This window comes from Aquila chrysaetos, chromosome 19 (assembly GCF_900496995.4).
Source record: "Aquila chrysaetos chrysaetos chromosome 19, bAquChr1.4, whole genome shotgun sequence".
Classification (NCBI taxonomy): domain Eukaryota; kingdom Metazoa; phylum Chordata; class Aves; order Accipitriformes; family Accipitridae; genus Aquila; species Aquila chrysaetos.
In genome coordinates this window covers 2,237,564-2,258,148 of record NC_044022.1, presented here as the reverse complement: position 1 = coordinate 2,258,148, position 20,585 = coordinate 2,237,564, and the positions used below count along the sequence as shown (strand labels likewise).

Here is a 20,585-nt window from a genome sequence, read left to right as displayed (position 1 = left end):
TGGTTCACTCACTGATCTCTCAGTACAGCCCCAAGGTTCCCAAAGAGAAGAAATGTAAGGAAGGAGGACCAGTAAAGAGTAAGTGGTTTTGCTGCTGTGCAGCTTATCCTTTCCTCACCTTCCTTCTTTGTCATTCACCATACACACATCCCAGTTGTGTCATGCCATGGTGATAATATTCCCCCTAGTAATAGGAAAGAATGTAACAAAGAACTAGAAGGTAGTAGTAGAAAGACGGAAACAAAAGGCAATTCCTACGTTTGAAAAAAAGAGGAGAGAAGCAAAAAAGAATAAATAAGCACAGAAAACAGAGCATCAAATAGGAATAAGTTAGGGACTGAAGCTAAGGAAAAGTTGATAAATTTCAGGAGAAAAATAATACCTCATACCTAAGGGAAAAATAACATTGAATAATGCATTTTCAGGGAAAGCATGATACTCTAGATATGTCATTTGGGATCATACTTATGATCCATCTTGTCCAGGATGTCACTTTTGACAGCTTTAGATAGAATTAGAAAAGGTTCTTGAGATGAAGAGAAAGCATCATAGGTGTAGTGAAGGTATAAAGTATAAACAACTGCTTGTGTTAGTGAGTGAAATTAATGTTCTGATTTCTGCATGTATACTACTTTGAAAATAATTCACTATTAAGGCTGTTCTTCCAAAATGTATTATTTCCTGTAACACTGACTTGAGAGGAGCTGAAGGACTGACAAAAAAAAGAAAGGAGGGGTAGATGTTTCTTCATTTAAATAAGAAAATTGTGAGGGATCAGTAGAACATAAAATCTCAGAATAGTTGTTTTTTCCCAGATGTATTGAATATGTGGCAACTTCTTTGGTATCGGTTGTTTTCATTTAGTAAATTTTCTACAAATTTAATCACAAAAATAGCAACTTGATCAGGAAAGGAATGGCATCTTGAGAAAAAATAACATGACAAAACTTGAAAAAGCTTTTAACTTTCACATTTTAAATTAATTTTTAAATGGCTTTTTCCATTAATTTTTCTCTTACTCCATCCATTGAAATAAAATATCCAGGGCAGCAGCTATGGCAGAAATTTAGCTACAACTTTGATCCACTGATTTGAGTAATATCATAGGATAAAGGGGGAAATCAGAAGACTTTCAGGATCATATTTTAATTTTCACAGTGGACTGTTGGGTGTTTGGAAAAGAATTGGAATGGTTTTCATTGAGATGCTTTCTAGATAAGTAAGAGGTTTAGATTTTCCAGAATGTCTAAGCGTAGTTTATTTTTTAGTTCTTCTAGGGTTCCACCAAAATAAAATGTTTATAAGTTACTCAAGTCTACCTGAAACTGAAGTAGACTTCAGCAGAGAAGCAATAGTTCAATTTTATAGACATTTTCAAGATTAGAGGTGTTTTAATTCAATCAGCTGCAATGCAGTGTGATCACTGGTTTCGTTGTTTTGACCCATTGTCTAGAAGGGGACTTTAGAAGAGAAGGAAACACATTTTGTTTCCAAATCAAATTCTAGTATATAATAAGTATCATATTGTTCAAAAAAAATTCTGCTTCACTTAAATTTGACAGGGAATTGTTTTCTCATAATTAACATTTGTGTTGTATTCTTTTATATGGAAAGAATTATTTTGTGTTATTAATGCTAATCAGAACAATTTTTCAATTGATACATGGTAGATAGATATAAATTTTAGATCTTTCTTGGTATAGCAATTAGATAAGCATATTAGTTTGCTACATCACAACAGATATTTGAAAAGAGATCTGTCCAAAGAGATACAGTTTTAAGAGAAGGACAGAGAAACACAAATGCATGTATTGAGTAAATCCCAATGGACTGTTGGCCAAGGCCAAAATTACCACAGGTGCTAAATGAAAAACTGGATCAGTTTTGAAAATCTTCAGTGAGATAAATATTAAACTGAACAGTGGTAGGGGATTTTATTTTATAGATTAAGTCATCTCCTTCTCATTTTGTGCATCCCATTAACACTAATGGAAAATTGACAAAAATTCCATACGTTGGTATAAGGCTAGACTCTTCAGAGTAATGTGGCACCACCATTAGTTTTGTCAATATCATTACAGCTCATGGGATCACAGTAGAAAAGTCTGTAATTTTAAAAAGTAAATCATGTATACCTTGTAATAAATCCCCTCTCTGTGGGTATGCTCTCAAGGGGTTTTGCCATTCTGTGATTCCATCTGGATATTTTATAGTCCTCATTTAGATTCCTTTATAGTAACTGTGGTGGTGGTGAAGTATAGGTTTTCTTACTTTAATAAAATAATTCAAGAAACTGTTCCATAACATCCTTATTCTTTTGAATATTATCCTAGTATTAAGATCTGTTTTATTTTACAAATTTGACTAAAAGGGCAGAACCATTTGAGTTGGGTTTGAACAGATTAAAATCTATTTTTTATGTTGACCAATCAGTGTTTATTCAAGGTGTTTATCTTAAGATGTGAGTTCTAAAGATTTCTGATAAAATTTTAAAGATATTTCATTTGATAAGCTGGATGATATCTTTCCCAGATTTTCAGGTACCAGATATAAAGAATATTGCATGTGTTGTGCAGTGTCTTTCACCATAATGAAAACGTCCTGTAAGAGGTGTAACTGTCTTGATCAGTTACAAAGGCACTGAGTCAAATTCACATTCATCATGTTTTTCTGTGTCGCTCTTCTGCTCTGTAAAGAAGATCTACCCATACACAGGATGGTCTGGAGTACCGATACAGCCATCCTTCATGGTCCCTAGAGCTGGTGGTAATGTTGCGTTCTGCCAGTCAAGGCTGCTGAAGGGAATTGTTAAATCCATAACCCTGACTTTCTTATTTTAGTGAGTCACATTCTTTGGAATAGTGTTTCCTTTCATCTAGTAAAAGTGAAGTTGTAATTATTTTGCAACATGGCTGTGATTTCCATCTGCAGACTTTCTGCAATTCCTGAATATTTGCCAGCCTTTGCTTTTCATAAATTAAGACCATTAGTGTAATTTAAATGTCTACAAAATATGTGACAAATGTATGGTTCTAAAACCACTTTTGAGTGTAATCTTGCAAAATGTTACATTCTCTTTAAACACATCTTGCTTTTTTTTTCCCTAATAATTGCTTTGCTTGGAATAAGAACACCCTGTCATTTCAGTTAATAATTTTACATATTTAGCAGTTACTTTTGAACTTTTCACCTATCTTGATATTTTCCCTCCATACTATCTCTTTTCATATCTGTAGTGAACTCACTGGCAACTTGATAATTGATTAAAAACATCAATTTGAATCTAGTTTTCTCTGAATGACAACATATGGTAGAGAGGGAATGACATAGATTTAAACTATCCAATTAATTTTAATTAATGGTCAAAAAAGAAATCCTAAGTTTATTTCTTTTATTCTAAGTTGGGTTTAGAAAAATATTTCAAGAAAACATTCACCAAAATATTTCGCTGGCAGAAGAAAGGCATTTTGCAAGAACAAGTAAACTTGAAGGAAAACTCACGTTTCCAACCAAAATATCACCATCACGTTTTTTGTAGTACTGTCACAGCCAAAACATGCTTTAGTTTCTGTCACCAGCGGGAACTGTCCTTGAAACTTCGTTGTGCCATTCCTAACAAATCTTGAATAGAGTATAAGGGAATAGTCTACCAAAAATGAAGATACAATTGTGAATGGTAATTACCGGTGGAAAATTCCTACTCTGTCTCTTGGCACAGAAGTCAGTGAGGATTATGGGAAGAGATACCATGGTATGAGCTACCAGTAATTATAGTGAACAATTTGAAACAATACAGTTTTGTTTAAAGTAAATGGAAGACTATATCAGTAGGAAATAGAAAGTAGCTGACCTTACAAAAATACAAGTTAAAAAGGAGAATTCTAGTATTTTCTGATTATTTTTTTTTTCGGTCTAGTTTTAGCACCTTATTCTCATTTCTAAGTACATTTTATGCACTTTTCATATGCCAATAAAATAACGCATATAATAGCATGTCTTTATTTTGTCATAAGCATTTTTTTCTATACAAAGCTCCTGTAGTTTTGATGACGTGCTGTACAGGAGTAATGAAGGCCAAGTTTTCTCTGTGAACTGGGTTAAATGTATTAAACTTTCTCAAGCTTTTTATTTAGCCATACCTGAGGCTTTCAGATAAGTAGAAGCTATAACTGAGTGAAAGATTTCTGCAGGCTCTAAAGTATAGTTAATTGCATCTTTTTTTCTAAGTTGAACATAAGATAGAAAAACATTTAACTTTTGGGTTTGCTAATATTACAATTGATTCCAGTTCCAATAAAGGTTTAAGTTGACACAAAGTAAAATCATTGAAAGAAAATGCAGGCAAATCTTGATAAAGACCAGATGAATTTGTGGTGGTATTCAGTTAGACCCATACACACATTGTATTAATAATAATAATAATAATAAAAAGAAGTTCAAAACCATGATCTTATTTCATAAGGATTTTTTTTTTAAATTGATTTTATCAGCCTACGTTATATTTCTTCAAAACAGGAATTCAGACTGACTAGTTCAGCATGGTGACTTCGATGATTTGAACCCATGACGTCATTAATGCCACAGGCATGACTACAATAGTCTAGTTGAAATTAATCTTTTTTTAGACATTAATAAGTCAAGTGAAAAGAAATAATTAGCATATCTTTGGGCCAACAGAAGAACACTGAAAAAGAAGTCAAGTAAACCAGAGCATTTCAAGATAATTGCCAGGCATACATCATTTATTCCAGATTAGCTAAGGTCACGCACTTGATGCTCCCAGTTTTTGTATCCATATATGTGGTCATTGTTGCCATCAAATTGCTAAATTTTGATGGCTATATTTAATGGACTGAGAAGAGACCATGAAGAAAAGTACTAAGAACAGCAAATATAAAGAGCACGTACTCCATGCAGTTAAACAGTGACCTTTTTAACCTTGCTGTATGCAGGAAATATCCACTTGTATTTTAGTAATTACATTAGCTTCCTTAATGGCATTTGATACAGATGGTATAGGAAGAACTTATCTGCAGCTGAAGAATGCAGGCAACAGTTTTAGTTTGAATTGCAAATAGTTTTTCTCATTGGAGTTGGGGGAGGGGGGGAAAGAACTGAAAATAGATTTGTGTGCTCTCCTCAATCAGAGAAGCCATTATTTTTCAAAGTTTGTTATGATTTTTGTTTCTCATTATGTTAAAACTAATAAAATTTTGCACACTCTAAAAATCTCTGTCAAATCCTGCAAGATGGTAAAGAGCAAGAATAAATACAGTTGTGAGTGCATTTGGGACTTAGGAAATTTACCTTTATTCTGATTCATGCTACAAATTCTATTTTTGATTTTATGAAGATACCTCAACGAGTTTGTGTTTTCTGTCTGTAAAATGGGAGCAGAACATTTTCTTCCTCCTTTTTTATTTTTGTCTGTTAAAATATATACTGTCTGCTGAAGGAAATTATTTCAGTGTCTGTACCAATCCAAAAGTGAGGCAATTCACACAAGTTGGACTTCCTAGGACAGAGGATCGTGCAAATTTAAAAACCAAAAGAGTATTAAAATTATCTTTTTTCTAGTCTATGTAGGATAAGTTAAACACAACAGGGATGGTGATTCTTCCTTAACTTACTCCTACAGCTTTTGATTATGTGGGATCTTCATAAACGAGAGATTGCATTTGGACAGTTTCTCCTAATAGCCAGAAATGGATTTGTCCTCCATTAGGTCTGATCTGTTTTTATCATTCACTACTATTGACTCCACAACAGCTCTGACAGTAAACTCTGAAGATTAATTGTGTTTTGTGTAACAGGGAAAAAAAATCTTTATTTATTTCAAATCTTAACTGCTTAATCAGGAATAAGCAAAAATGGGAAGAAGCACAAGGGACACAAAAATAGAGCCCTTGGCAGCTAGGAAGGAAGAAATGGAGAATACAACTTCCCCTCATGTGATTTGAGTGGAAGGAGTCCCTGAAGTGGGAGTAGGAGGCTGCTAAGCAAGAAGCTTATAACATGAAATGGTGGCCCTGCTGTGAATGTTTCACGTTTCTGTATTCTGTTTTACTTCAAGGAATACATGGTATGACTACTTAAAGGTGAATGGAAAGTATTTCTGTTTCTTTTTTTTTCTTCCTACCCATCAAGATGCATGGGATTCCCTATTTTCCGTCATGGTTACTCCTATTTTTGCTTATTTGTAACTAGAGTGCTGCACACTTCATTTCTGCCGTAGACTGAGCTCTCTGCAAAGGATATTCCTTGCACCCATCTTTGACACCATGGACTTCTTTTATGAGGCTTTCCGATCTCCCTCTGTATTTCCACATGTGAAACGTGCTACAGTCTCTAAGATAGTTATTTGTTTCTTTTTGACACGAAAACCAGCCTCTTGGAATGTGAAGGTTTGAATCCTACTGGTTATGAGAGGTGTTAATAGCTATTTTCAATGGGTTGTTTCATCAGCAGGCAATTACAGAGCTGGTTACAACTACTGGGTGAGCTGATGCACTAACCAGATGTCAGTTCTGTATCCTCCTCTTTCTTTTTCTGAATTGCACCAAAATCAGTCCGAGTCTCCTTTCCGATGCTAGAATGCTACATCCAAGCTTGCAGTTGATTAGATGTGATATCCAAAAATTACCAAGTGATGTCCAGACAAATAGAGAAAAGACATCAATTTTAGGTCAGACGACCACTTTCCTCAAGCCCATAGAATCATCAGGCTATTAAAAAGTTAGATATAGTATATAAAAATTCTTATTATTCTAAATAGAAAATTTTGTGCTAAGGTAGTTATGACTTCCTTCAAACAGAGAGTCCTGTTTCATTAGGTATAGAGCATTTGTGTCATTAGGACTAGAACATCATTGTTACCGGGATGATAACCATGAGTACTTATCCTAGCTTTGTGCCATTTTAGGCATGTTTGTTTTGGTCCATGCTCCAAACTTTTTTCCGTATTGTTTGACACTACACAGTGGTATAAGTATCACCAACTGCCTTTGAAAGTTCAGAACTTCTAATTTAATGAATTAAGCCAGGACATACTCATTATGTGTTTCTCTTTAAAGTGTACATTTTGCATCGAGTTTTCTCTTCTTTTGGGAAACCTGGTGAAGATACAAAGAAATTACTGCAGGTGCACAAACATCTGTTATGTAACTTAATTGGTCTATTTTTCATAAGTGTGTATGATGCTTATTCTGGATAGATTTGTTCTTTTGATGTAAAATCAGAAGGTAAAGACATGTACAAATTTAGAAGACCATAGCATGGGAATATGTTTCTAAGAGCATTATTTTGCCTTGATCATGCTTTAATACACCTGAGGTCTGATTTTGAAAGATAAGTGAGTGTGTGACAGGAAAGATATTTTTTTTAGTTTTACAGAATATGAGGTGGATTCATAATAAACCAGAGAACATTCTATGATAAAATATTTGATATGCCTGTGCTACCTGCATTGGCTTAACTGTAGAGTTCAGTCGTCCTTGTCAGCTTTCAAACAGTGGAGGTAGCCTGCAGGTGATAAGTATCCCATTAATCTTTCTGATCCTCTAGCACTTGAGCATGAGAATAGCTGATCAATTACAGCAATTGTCTCCCTAAATGAGCTTTGCACATCTGCCTCTTATTTCATTAGTTAACTGTCTGCCCATATATCTGATAGAATGGAATCCTAGTGGCTTCTTACAGCTTGTTCTGTGTTACTATACAATAAGGATGGGGTTGTTAGCAAAATGGGCACAAAAGGGTATTTATCCTCTACCCGCAATAAATATACGTGCTATTGTGTAGGAGTGCTTTTGTCTCTAATCGCTGTTTGTAGAAACCTACTTAAAGCACATCAGTTTGCTTTTCAGCTTCCTATTTAGTCCTTAGTTGTAAGCTTTATAGTTGTGAATTTATCCTTTTTATAACACAACCAAAGTGTTTCCATGCCCTAAACCATCATATCAATGTCTATATCACTTTAGATAACAGAAGTGACCATATATAAAGTTAACGGTAGAAGTGTAATTTCCTCCTTGTCTCTTTACAATGCATCTTTAAAATACTTACATATGATATCCTTCTCTTGGAAAGTAAATTTGCATTTCCAAAGCTGCAAACAAGGATTTACAATAGTGGCAATGCAATGTTATTAGGTATTGATTATTTAAATTAAGTACAAAACCATGGATAACAGTTACGCTGCATAATTCAAGGTTTGTTTTAAGAAACACAGCCTACAAATTATGAGTTATAATTTCAATAAAAATAAGATTTCACATGAATGCCTTTGTCATTAATACTCAAGGTTTCAATTACAGGAAAATCAATTACCAGATGAAAATTAAAATAATTTCTAAGCAGAGGCCTTATTCTCTACCTGTTAATATCTGATCAGTTTATTCTTAAGAATTTACAGGATTTAATGTTCAAAGGTTGTTTTCTTATGTTTATCGTATATTAAATTGCTTTGGATTATACAGATAGGTAGTTAGTTATTTATTTAGCTAAATAGTGAACTAAGCTAAATGCCAAAAAGACTTAATTAAAAAACATTCTATCCTGAACATGGTACAGATTATTCCAGGTAATTCTTTGATGCTTTCTCAACATTTAAGTATGTTTGAATCTGAAATTCTCAGATAATTGTGCTTGAAACTTGTTTCAGTGAATTTGAGTGATAAAAAATATACATTACAGATGTTTTATGGAATTTCTGAAACCATGTAGCTATAATTAAATATCGCCAATCTTTTAAATTCATTTTTGACCATTTATTGCAGGTCTGGTTTGTATGAAGTCGAGTACTTCAGTGGTTGAACTTGTTATGCTGCTTTGTTCACAGGTAAGACATTCTCTGGTTTTAATTGTATTAGTTTCTTTGCATAGAGCTGGATTACTGCCAGCCTAAGAATTGTATCTTGCTGTTTGTTTCATTCTTCCATTTCAGTATAAGAAAATACAAATTAATCTCTTCTGGTAGCATATAAATTGTAGATTTTTTTTTTTTATACATTCCATAGTTTCTCTATATCCAGAGGATATACAACATATATTTGCATTTGTTTTGTAATAGTGTGTGGATGCACATTATGTAATTCTTCTGTGTATTGAACTATCTTTCAAGCCAGTTCTTATTTAGAATACATAAATAGGATACTGTTGTCATAATTTTATGTTGAAATCTGTGTTTGGATTAGTAATTTTTTTAAAACCTTACTTTGTGGTGACTTTATTACTTTTGATATACATGACATAACTTACTGGATATTTTATGTAGCTGTCAGTATATAAAAAGCAGAGGCACATGGTTTAGGCAGTCCTCAAGAACTGACAGAAGTGGAGTATTTCTATTTAAAAAATGCTGTGAATAATTATTGTTTCTTTAGCGTAGAAGTAATGGGGTTCTCAGAAATCTGAATCAATTAACATTTTGAATTGCTTTCACAAGTAAAATACTCAAAACTAAAGTAATTCCTCATACTGTTTGGATTGTTTAGATCTCAATTTTAGTTTTATTTGTTTTGACAGAAGTGTTGTTACTGGCTAATTTCACATATATAGCCTTTTACTTTGAACTGCCAGTAATAAGTTACCAACAAACATTTTAGGATTTTGTTCATTTTGTAAAATATAAGAAAAATACGATGGCCTAACAGATCCAAATAACTTCACAAGTTTTTACACTTCTCTAAAGGCTTATTAACAGCGTTTCATTTACCAAGTTCCCCACAGATTTATAATACCAGTTAAACTCAAACCAAGTCAGTATATAAAATGCCCAGGTTAACTTGTTATATTATTACCGAGGAGAATTACTTGTTTGTAGCTTTACTTGAGCATTCACATTGAGAACATGCACCAAAAATGTACTGAAAACAAATGAGTTTCTAGGGGTAATTGAAATGAAGATTGACTTTTGAGGAATCTGTCTGAAAATAATTAACATTTACTACGGATTTGGGGGGAGGGGGTTCCAACTTACCTGCTGCTTGCCAGTCTGTAGGTTGCGTTTCTTCAAGCTTGTGTCATAAGGAAATCATTAAATCTTGTTTTCCTTTTTTTTTTCCCTCTTCCTTTTTTTTCTTCCTCTTTTAGCCAGGGTGGATATTGGTTAGGGAAAAGTAAAAGAAAAATACATCCCTGGCAGGAATCCTCAGTGGGGTTTGAACTTCAAACCTTCTCCAGCAGGGCACTTGAAAAATTTGTTACCTAATGGTGAAGTCCTGGGTTCCAGGAAAATTCCAAAAGATCCATTAAGGCTTTTGAGCTCTATGTTCATGTCATGCAACTTTTTTTTTCTTTTTTTTTTTAGCAGCTTTTGAAACATTTTCTTGAGGGAAGGAATAACTTATAGTCCTTTCTTCCCTAGCCTCTGGTTTTACTGCAGTTCTCAGGAATGAAGTGGAATGTAGCATTAGGGTCTAGTGTCTTTGATGGCCTCATCATCTAATCATAGGTTTAACATTACTCATTTGCTGGCTCCAGGAATTCCTGCCATTAAGGGCCCTAGAGATGAAACTTTGCCTCAAATATTGATTGAAAGGAAGAGAGAGAAATTTAAGCTCTTTCTGCAATGCTTTTTCTTTAGACATCCCAGTAAAGCTATGTAACAAATGCAGCTAAATCAATTTGTTATTTTTATGACTATTATACATGTTATTTATTATTTTAAAATATTTGACTATTTTAAAAATAAGATTTATTCTATACCTGAAATAATGTGAAGAGCCTAATCATTTTGAAGTTTTGAACATTTATTAATTTTCTTCAGTGTTTGCTTGGGAGAGCTATTTTCCATCTACCCGATTACCTGGGGAAATTGCAAGCTTTTAGTTTTTATACCCCATCTGATACTTCAGGGTTGTTTCCTTATCTTCTAAATAACGAAGATTTTGTGTCCTGGTGTCCATTTATTACTAAGTGCTTCAGGAGCTAATGCTGTAATGTTTGTTGGTGATGTTACATGTTTCTACAGGAGTTGGTCAAGAGGGGGCTGTAGTGGTGCAAATTGCTTTCTCCTCCCCTCACCTTACTAACTCCACAAGTATTGCTTCTGTAAATTGCATCGCCACAGAATATTGTATTTAATCCTTTAGGTGTACTAAACAATCAGGTCTGTAGTGCTATTCATCTGCAGGAAAAAATTTGTTATTTTTTTCTATTTACATTTTAAAACAATTTGTCAAAAGAAAACACGAGGTAAATGCTATAAAAATACCAATACATAAAATAGCTAGAAGAAGAGAATGGCAGACATATATCGTAATCCAGCCTATAGATAACAGAACTTGGAATTAAGAGTTTAGGAGATGTTGCCCACAGCAAATGAGGTTAACTCATCTCTATAAAAAAAGAGATAGTGTGACCTGAGCTTTTCCATATGATAAATTGAGTAATATGAACTGGAAAGACTATATAAAATACTGCAGGTTTTTAGTAATCCTAATGTAACTGGGGCTTTTTTTCCTAACATGGGTAAATCCTTCATATTCAAATTGAATGACATTTTACAGATTATGTGGGGAAGTTTGAAACGTGTCACTCAAAAGATAGATGAAGATATTAAAAACCTTTGAAAAGTACAATTTTGTTTGCACAGAACAGGGTAACTTTAGACATTGAAAAGGAAAGGGAATTGCGAAGTTTGTTTTCCTTTCATTTGCTACAGCAAATTAGATGCTTTTATGCTCTTTATGTTGGAAATTCCATGTTAACGACTACAGATTAGCAAGGATGTCAGATTTTTTTTTTTTTCTTATCTGAGCTCCTGAATAAAATCAACATTGCCAGCGGCTCACGTCCAAGGTATGGTCTAAATTTACATGAAATATCACATTACAAATGTCTGAAGGTACATGTCATGGATAATTCAGTTCATGTGGGCAGCCTTTTAGACTCTGAGGGATATGCAATCAAGCCTTTCCCCCAAAGGAATTTAGAGTTTCTGTGAAAAATACATTTTAAGTTTTAAAGGAACTCCTGTAGGGATAGTGCATCATTTGTGGGTTTGGGGAAGAACAAAAAGTTCTACTCTTTGTATTTTCAGACTCTCTCTCATGCTGTAACTTGCTTCCCTGCACCCATTTTATTTTTTCCTAGTATCACCTACTTCACTAGATTAAAATTTAGGTTAATTTGAAGGCTTTACTTTCTTTTTTTTTCTTATATAAGCCAAAAGCAGAGATCCAAGGACTTGAAATGTACTTTTTCTAGATAATTGATAATAAACATATAGTGATTTTTGCTTTTCATGAAAAAAGGCATTTTCATTTGGATTTAGTCTATTTTAACATAAAACGGATGAAGATGTGTTATGTTTGACAAGATCTGTGCTTGATTAGCTGGTCTTTGTTCCCTCAGCCTAGTTGAGCATGTCACAGCTGTGTTGCTGTTGGAGTGGCAGATTTCTTCAATAAACTATATGATTTTTAAAAAAAAATACATTAATTTTTGCAGTGTAGTTCCTTCTTACAACAGACATAGATTTCAATTACTTTTTTCTTACTTCCCCCCCCCCCCCCCCCCCCCAGCCAAAACGCTACAATGGTTTCTAATTACTTCCAGATCTTTCGCAAATTTTTCTCTTTGGGGATACAGCTTCTGCAGAAACTGAATGATGTTATCCCAAAGGAGTTTTATCTCATGCCACTTGTATTTTTCTGTATCTTATCTATGAACAGGGGAAATTTATTTTCTTAATCAGAAAATACTGCCGTAGTATTTAAGACATCTTGCTACTTGACCTGTTTAAAAATATAGCTATTACAATGGATAAATGATTACTTTAGAAAAAAAATGTTGTGTCATTTGTGATTGTAGAATATATGGAGAATATGTGAGAAATTTCAGGATTTTGTAGTTTTCAATACATCATTCATTCTATTGATTTCCCCTCCCCCCATGTTGGAAGTTTGATCAAGACTGTAATTCAGGAGCCTCCAAAGGAAATATCAAAACTAGAATAAAAATAATCTGCTTCTGAATCACTACGTTGAGGAAAAAGATTTCTTTTAGATGCTATCCCTTCTACATAGGCCTTTATAAGAAAAACTGTATCAGGAGTAAGGAAAAGGATACACATAACCAAGAAAAGCTTTACTTAAAACTGGCAATTGAAACCAGTTAGGAGATTCTCAAATAAATGATAACACATAGTCCCTCTTATAATTAAGCTGTAAATACATTCTGTAAATTGTTTACTTTTATGAAAAATATAGAACTTAAATTGCCTTAAATAAAGCAAACTATGCCAAGAGTGTATCCATAACTTGATAAACTCCAGTATGTAGTTAACGGGTAAACTGAGCTTCAGCTAAGCCTTTCAAACATTGGTTAACAGTGTGAGCCTCATAAATGAGTTGTGTCCGTCCACATTGTCTTATCTATTAACCTGGAAACTTAAAAGCTGCTTGGGCTGAATCCAGTCTGTCTCTCCATATCACAGGCAGCCATTCAGTACATACTTAATCAAAAAAGATCTGTGAAGGATCTGCTCCCATGCAGCACAGCCCGTAAAACACTTTCCAGCAGTTTGACACATGTAAAACACGGTGGTTGTATACCATACATATATACTATTGCCCTATGCTATAGCAATGAAAACTATAAGGTGGCAAAATGGGTGGGGGGAAGGCGAAGGAGTGCATTGCCTGTTGTCCTAAGTGGCAAGAAAAAATTTGAAACATTATCAGGAAATTAATCCCACTCCAAGGAGAGGTGGAAAAACAAACAAACAAACAAGAAAACCCCAAAAGATATGCCTTGCCTGTGCAAATTCGAAGGAAATTCTCACTGAGAAAATTTGGTGATAGGTTTAGCTCTGAGAATATAGGAAGACCCATCAACCAGGCACTGAAGAGATTTCAGTATGCACTAGCACATCTAAATGTGCATTCTGGAACTGGCAGCTGCCCAACACAGAAACCAAGCCGAAAAAGAAATCCTTTTCTGGTTCCTACAGCTGACCAGAAGAAACCCTGAAATATGGGTTTCATATAATAGAAACACAATCCATCCTTCTTGATACTAAACATATTCTATTCAAGGCTTTCTGGAAATTTTTAAGTAGGAATTCCCCTGCTCTGCTGTACGGTGCCTTCGCATCAAGCACCATCCTCACAGGTATCTTACCAGGCTCCATCTTAAGACAGTTAGCTTTATTTCTGTACTACACTGTTTGTATATCTAGTTTACATTTTAATTTTATACATTATTAGAAACCTTTTAATTTTCATTATTGATTTATTTGCAATATTTTTTTATCTGTTTACTTTTGTTGCCAGTATTAGATTCAACTTTAATTATGCTTGTTGGTCCTTATTTATTCCCTCCAAAAGTATTCCTAGAGTTCTCATACTCCTTAATTTTTGTTTGATCAGTGATAGCTTCTTCAGAGTAACTGCGATAGTAGCACACTAACAGAAGGGTTTGCTATTTGTCTTTTTGACACCAACTACGGTAGGAAGGCTGAAGACAAGTTAAATAATGACTGCTTCTCTTAAATCTAAAGGACAATGAACCTGGACTTAATCTACTTAGAAAATTAAGTTTGATGTAACTTAAATGGTGAAATTAAGGTTGGTTATGCAAATTCCTATGGAGTTGTAATTTTTTAATCTTTCTTTTTCCTAATAATGAAACAAGTTAGATATTTTACCTTTGCCTGTGCTTTCCCATTTGTCCTGTTGGATTATCCACTGTCTCTGTATATGTACCAGTGCATCTAGAAGGAAACAATGACGCATATTGTATCACTGCAAAAGTCTGAATTAAGGTTTGATGTAGAAGGGAAGGACACATAGAAACACACATGCAAACAGACAGAAACTCATTGTTTCAATAATCCGTTTTTCCAGCATATCTTGAAAACATTTATCCTAACAAAGTTCTGGATCTGTTACACGGCTTCTGTCCTGCAGCTTCTTCTCTGCTAACCCCACTTTTGTACCGGTGCTGATATAAGATTAACTCACAAACACATCTGAAAACGGTTCAGATGTTTGTTTCCTGGTTAGCAGGTTAAGCTGGCTGAGACCCTAATTCAAAAGCCACCTGAGCTACTTAAAGAGAAGGATTCCGGATTGCAAATCCGGGATCACAGAGCAGAAGGGAGAAAACGCCACTCGTGTTTTGATGGCAGCAAGCTGTACATTCAGATCTCTGCATCTAATGGAATCATGCTCTTAGGCTGCAGTTTCAGTGATTGCCTTAGGCTTCCCTCTGGCCCAAATCACACTGGCAGAGGTATCGTATCTTCTCCATGCCTAGCTCCATATTCCTGCTCACTCCTTTTCACCAATACATGCAGTGGTGGAAACAGTCACGTCAAAATAAAAAGTCACTCTGGATAAAACAGTAATTTTTAACTGATAATACTTCTAGAGTAGCCATGAAAGCAATAGCTCATAGCAGGTGGCAAGTAGGATGGCTGGGGCTGTAGGAAAGAAAGGCTGCCTCTGTGGCAGTCAAGAAAAAAGAAAGGAATTTTGGCATTTGATGTGAGAGAAATAAGTTAAAAAGCCCCAAAATCGCAGAGATTGTCATACACTGAACAAAGCACAGGAAAGGTATATGAAAATGTCAGTCATGTAGCTCCAAATTGAGGCTTTGTAACTTCACTTTTCACCACAGGCTCAAATTTAAGTTCAATAAATAAAGTCTTTGTAGGTGAAGCGAGTACTTTCTCTAATATTGTCATCCTATTTGGGCTATATAAAGGTCCAGCAAGAGAGAAACAACATTTCTACTGTGTCCATATCCATTATCAAATATGGTACAGCTTAAATATGTACTTATGTTCTGATGTTGATTTGGGGCTCTTCACAATCCAGAACATGGCCTAGACCCACATAGGTTGTTATACACACTTAGTGTAATTTCCAAAACCAGAAATGAACTCCAGTACAAGCTACAGGGGAAGTAAAAAACTTTTTCCTTTATATTTTTTTGCTCTAGAAGTTAAGTGGTTTGGGAGAGGGGAATGTTTAGTTTGTTTGTTGTTTCACCAGTGTTGCTCACTTGCTTTATAGAATTCTGGACGTTTTCCAAAAGATGGTCATTTTGCATTATCTTTTTTTTATGCTAAAGGGGTGTCAGAGAATTTTCTTGCGTTAATTCCTTGTCCATGTATGGAATGTCTTCCAGCCCAATCTCAGTCTGCATCTCTTGGCCATCTGCTTCTGATAATCTAGCTTTCAAATGTAAACCATCAGTGTATTCTTTCCTACTTGTTGGGCAATTCTACTTTCTTGATTATTCTGCGAGATGTCCTTCCAGATCCCCGTACACTCAGACAACTACTTCTGTGGTTTGCCTTTAGTAATAAGCAGGAACTCTTCTTCAATATCTTTCTTGCCAGTCATCATGGAAGTTCTGGTCCTTTCTCTTGCCTGTCCTTATCAGAGTATTTTTGTCCAAAAGTGTCAAAGAATACATTTATTACACATCAGCGAGATGCTGCTCTGAACCTCTTCTAGATTCGTGGCAAAACAGGCAGGATCAGAAAACTGGAAGAATTACTTTCCCCATATCCTAATATGACAAGGTATCTTCCCCTGACTTCTCTATTAAGTTGCCTACAATTGAGAAGGATCTTCGATCAGAGGAAGACACCTAGAAAGTCACAAAGAGTCAGCTGGTATTTCTTAAAGGGCTGAGAAAAGGTGCAAAAGCTCATTATCGGATACCATCATTATTAATAAATATACCATAGTTTTGAGGGGTTTCACTACATATATAATGGAGACAACGTGAGGAGTAGTTTTCTGTATATCAAAAAGTCTTCTCTTTAATGGTGCATTTTCGAAGACTTCAAATTAGTTATCCACCTCTAACATCAGAAATTGAGTAATAAGCGGACTGGCTTTTAGGATTAATAGCCATACGTAGCAACACATGTTATTAATAATAATTTTAGTGTCTCTTAAATGAAGAACTATTTTTCCAGTCAGGAAGTAAGCTTTAGAAGTTGTGGAGATGTGAGTATCTTCTAACATATATCTTCTGTCTGTATTAGAAGATATGCAAAATTTCTACAAGGTGATGAATGTTAATATTGTATCATCTAAATAAATTTGGCCATTTCCCCAGTGTTGTTTGGATAATGTAAATGTTTTTGCAATTGTGGATTTTTTTTTTCCTCTTCTAAGATACCAATGAAATGTTCCTCTGGGAACGTTTGATTTCATTTCCAAGATAAATTGGGCAATTACCACAGGTGATCAGAAGGGCAATGTGTCTGTGTGTTTCCAAGAGAGCGAAAAATTAACATATTACTCCAAGTCAAGAAAATACAGGAAAACTGAGGCTTTAGTCTTGTGAAAGTGAAATCTAAAACTTCCTATTACCTTTGCTGCATTGTTAAAGTCATATTCATGTAAATAGTGTTGTGAAAGTTTCACATTCTTTTCCTTACTGTGATTTGGCCATAAGCCCGGTGTATTCGAATACTTGCAGATTTGCCTTCCAGGAGGATGTCGTCAGTCATTCTGCAACTTCCTTATTGTGGGAAATAGTCATTTTTAAAATGGATGACCTATCATAAAACTGATCCCAAATTTACTTCAAAGAGGAGACCAAAATATATTTTATTTATCATCTATCAGCAGTACACATGTGAGCATGAGAGATGGATAAAGGCAGTGAAATTGGAATTCTTAGATCTGATTCTCATTCCAAACAATAATGGAAGGTTTTAAGACTCCAATCTTTAGATAAATTCCTCTGGGAATGGTGTGGACAGTCCTATAATCATAAAAACTGTATAATCTTCTCAAAAAATTGTGAGTAATCTGCTCAAAAATTTCTGAGGCTGTATCTTGATATCAATCGGCTTTTCTGTTTTTACCTATTTTTAATGGACTTTATGGTTTTCTACCATAAAGAAACATTTCCTTCAATCTTGTAATGTTTCCGTTGAATCCTTCCTCTTAACTGAAGTAAAGCAAGTTATTGGTGATTTTAGAAGGTAACTTCACAACATGGAGTTCAAACCCAAGCTAAATTACATGCCTGTTATGAATTGCAAACACATTTTTATAAAATTTCCTCTTCCTTCTCCTGATAAAAGTGTTTTGATTGAAGAATTGAGGTATCAACTGAGTTGTTAATATCTTAGACTAGAAAATTCAATAACTCTTCAATATGACAAAAGGAAAAATATACTCAGATTAGTTTAAGACACGGAGAAGAGAGAATTCTGTAGAAGATACAACTGATCAAGACAGTGGCACCTGTAGTGGAGGGAGAATTGTGGGGTGATTACTACACCAGGTATATGTTCATTCAGTAACTGCAGTTTGTTGAGAAACTTGTAATTTGTGACACAATTTTAGACTTCCTTGCAGAAAGTGGAAAGGGTAAGAGCTCTCATGTAAATTATGAAAACTCTGAGAATCATTATTCTTTTTTTTATAAAGATCTTATGTCAGATTTATTATTTAATTTTTAATATTTTCACAAGATTTTTTTAAAAGACATTTTCTAATCATCATGAATAAAAATTAAAAAATGATTGTAAGCAAAAGTTGATTTGGAAAGAAGTATAATGTAAACTAAAAAAAAGTTCTTAACATGCCAAGCCTAGTTGTTCCTTTTTTGCTCCTTCGCTATTATTTTTTTACATGTGCAGATTTTCTGGTATCAGTTTAACATGTTCCTAAATTTATTAATACTGTCTGGCCTCTTTAGGGTTTTTTTGTTGGTAGTGGTGGTGGTGGCTTTTTTAGTGTACCAGGGATTGGAGAATTTTGAAGAAACAGGACTAGGAAAATACACTTAGAAGTAAAAGTTGTAAGAATATCACAGAATAAGAAAATGTACGTCCTGATTTGAAAGAAAAAAAACAACTGTACGGTACTGTGTTATGGTTCATTATTTAGAATTTTTAGCCTTTTGCTCTTATCCTAGTTTTATTCATCTCCTGTCTTCCTCTGCATGGATAGTTTCATAACAAGATTCAGTCTGAACCTTCTGTCAGGGAACGTGTACTGATGCTTTCTGAATGCAGTGATGCTTTTCAAGCAACAATAGAATAGAGGAGGACAAGTTAGGTGAGGGCAGGGGGGTGGCAATTGCCAATATTGTAATAATTCAGTACATTTTTTATGTCTTCAATAGAAGTTTGCATAATATAAAATACTTAGGACGTAGCCATACTGGACAGTAATTGAACTGAATGTCTAAAGTTACAATGTTTAGTTATTGTGTAAGAAGACAATTTTTTTTATTTGTTTCAACATGAATAAAGTTAAAGCTCTTGTTTTATTGCCCAGAAGATTCAGGATATGAACTACACCAAAACCACCTGAGGTGTAGTGCACTCATTCAAACACTTAGCTGCTAATAACCAAATGTCTATGCTGTGATTCTACTTGCCTATAGCGTAAATTTTCCAACCACTGTCACTGTGTCCGTCACATTTGGTGTTAATCTTTTTGCTTCTTCCATCTTGAGGATGTGAAAGATTTTCTGTGGAATCTAAGATAATATAAACAAAATTGCTGTACATTCTTTGAGCATATAACTCCACATCTTAATCCAGTTCTTAAAGTGCATGCAGTCATCTGAATTGCAACTGTAATGCTGGCATTTCTAAGTATTTCAGTTTATTGTTTGGGTCTTCTAAAAAGAAACTGGAAAAAAGAAAACCAGGTGCCTCTTCACAAGTACAGTTCACCTCTCAGGATCATGAATTTGTTATATTAAATTATGCCTAAAACTGAGAGGAAATTGTAGTAGTAATAATTACTCCCTTATTTGTGGATTAATGGAGGGTTGGGAGTTTATAGTGAAGTTTGTAGTAGCGAGTTTGTAGTGAAGCAATGCATGAACCATGAATCTTGGTTTCTTTCTGTTTCTGCATCACTATGTTTTCCACTAGTTTTTGGTAGATAGCTGGGCGGGTTTCACACATTTTTATTGTGAATAATTAGTTTGGATAAATTGATGAGATTGTCCACCTATGGAGACATAAGAAGAGATTTGTTTGCTTCCAAATTTGGTATCTAATGGCTCTTTAGGCACCTTAAGATATCTCACCTAAAAGTGAGATTCAGTTAGTCGTTTTGGATGTCCTGCAGTATCTGCGACATTTGCACTGAGCAGGAAGATCTGACAAAAGACTTGCAAGAATCTCTTGGTCTTTTGCAGACACAGGTAGACCCCCTGTCTCTCTTTAAAAATATAATTAGCATGCTTTCTTCTAGCTGTCTTAGGATGCCTTTTCTTTTTTTTTCTTCTCTCTTTTCAGCTTCTTTCCTGAATTGTAGTCACACTAGTTCTGCTTTCCTGACTGCAAAGTTATAGCAGCTGTGGTGCAGAAAATCATCTCAAAAGAAAATGCTAATAGGGGTTTTTATAGTGTACAGTAAAAGGCTCTGATTAAAAAAAACCAAAAAAACCCGCTACACCTCAAATAGTATCTGTAATCCAGGCTGTTGTTTCTTTAAATGGCACTAGGTGCCTATGTTTAGGCAATTGAATCCTTTCCTTCTTAGTTTCTCAGAGTGACTTTGTACTATACAGGGGTGATTTAGTTGTATCCAAAAACTAGATCATTAGGCTTGCTTCGCTTACTGGATTTGGAAAAG

General features: G+C 34.5%; 1 protein-coding gene across 15 annotated transcripts in view; it reads left to right on the top strand.

The window, feature by feature from the left end:
• Positions 1 to 20,585, top strand: part of NBEA (neurobeachin) — a 514,437-nt gene that overhangs the window by 239,266 nt on the left and 254,586 nt on the right. For all 15 annotated transcript variants that reach the window (XM_030042222.1, XM_030042221.1, XM_030042209.1 and 12 more), the window contains one exon: positions 8,778 to 8,839. In XM_030042222.1, coding sequence (XP_029898082.1) covers positions 8,778 to 8,839 — 62 coding nt within the window. The remainder of the gene's footprint in view (positions 1 to 8,777; positions 8,840 to 20,585) is intronic.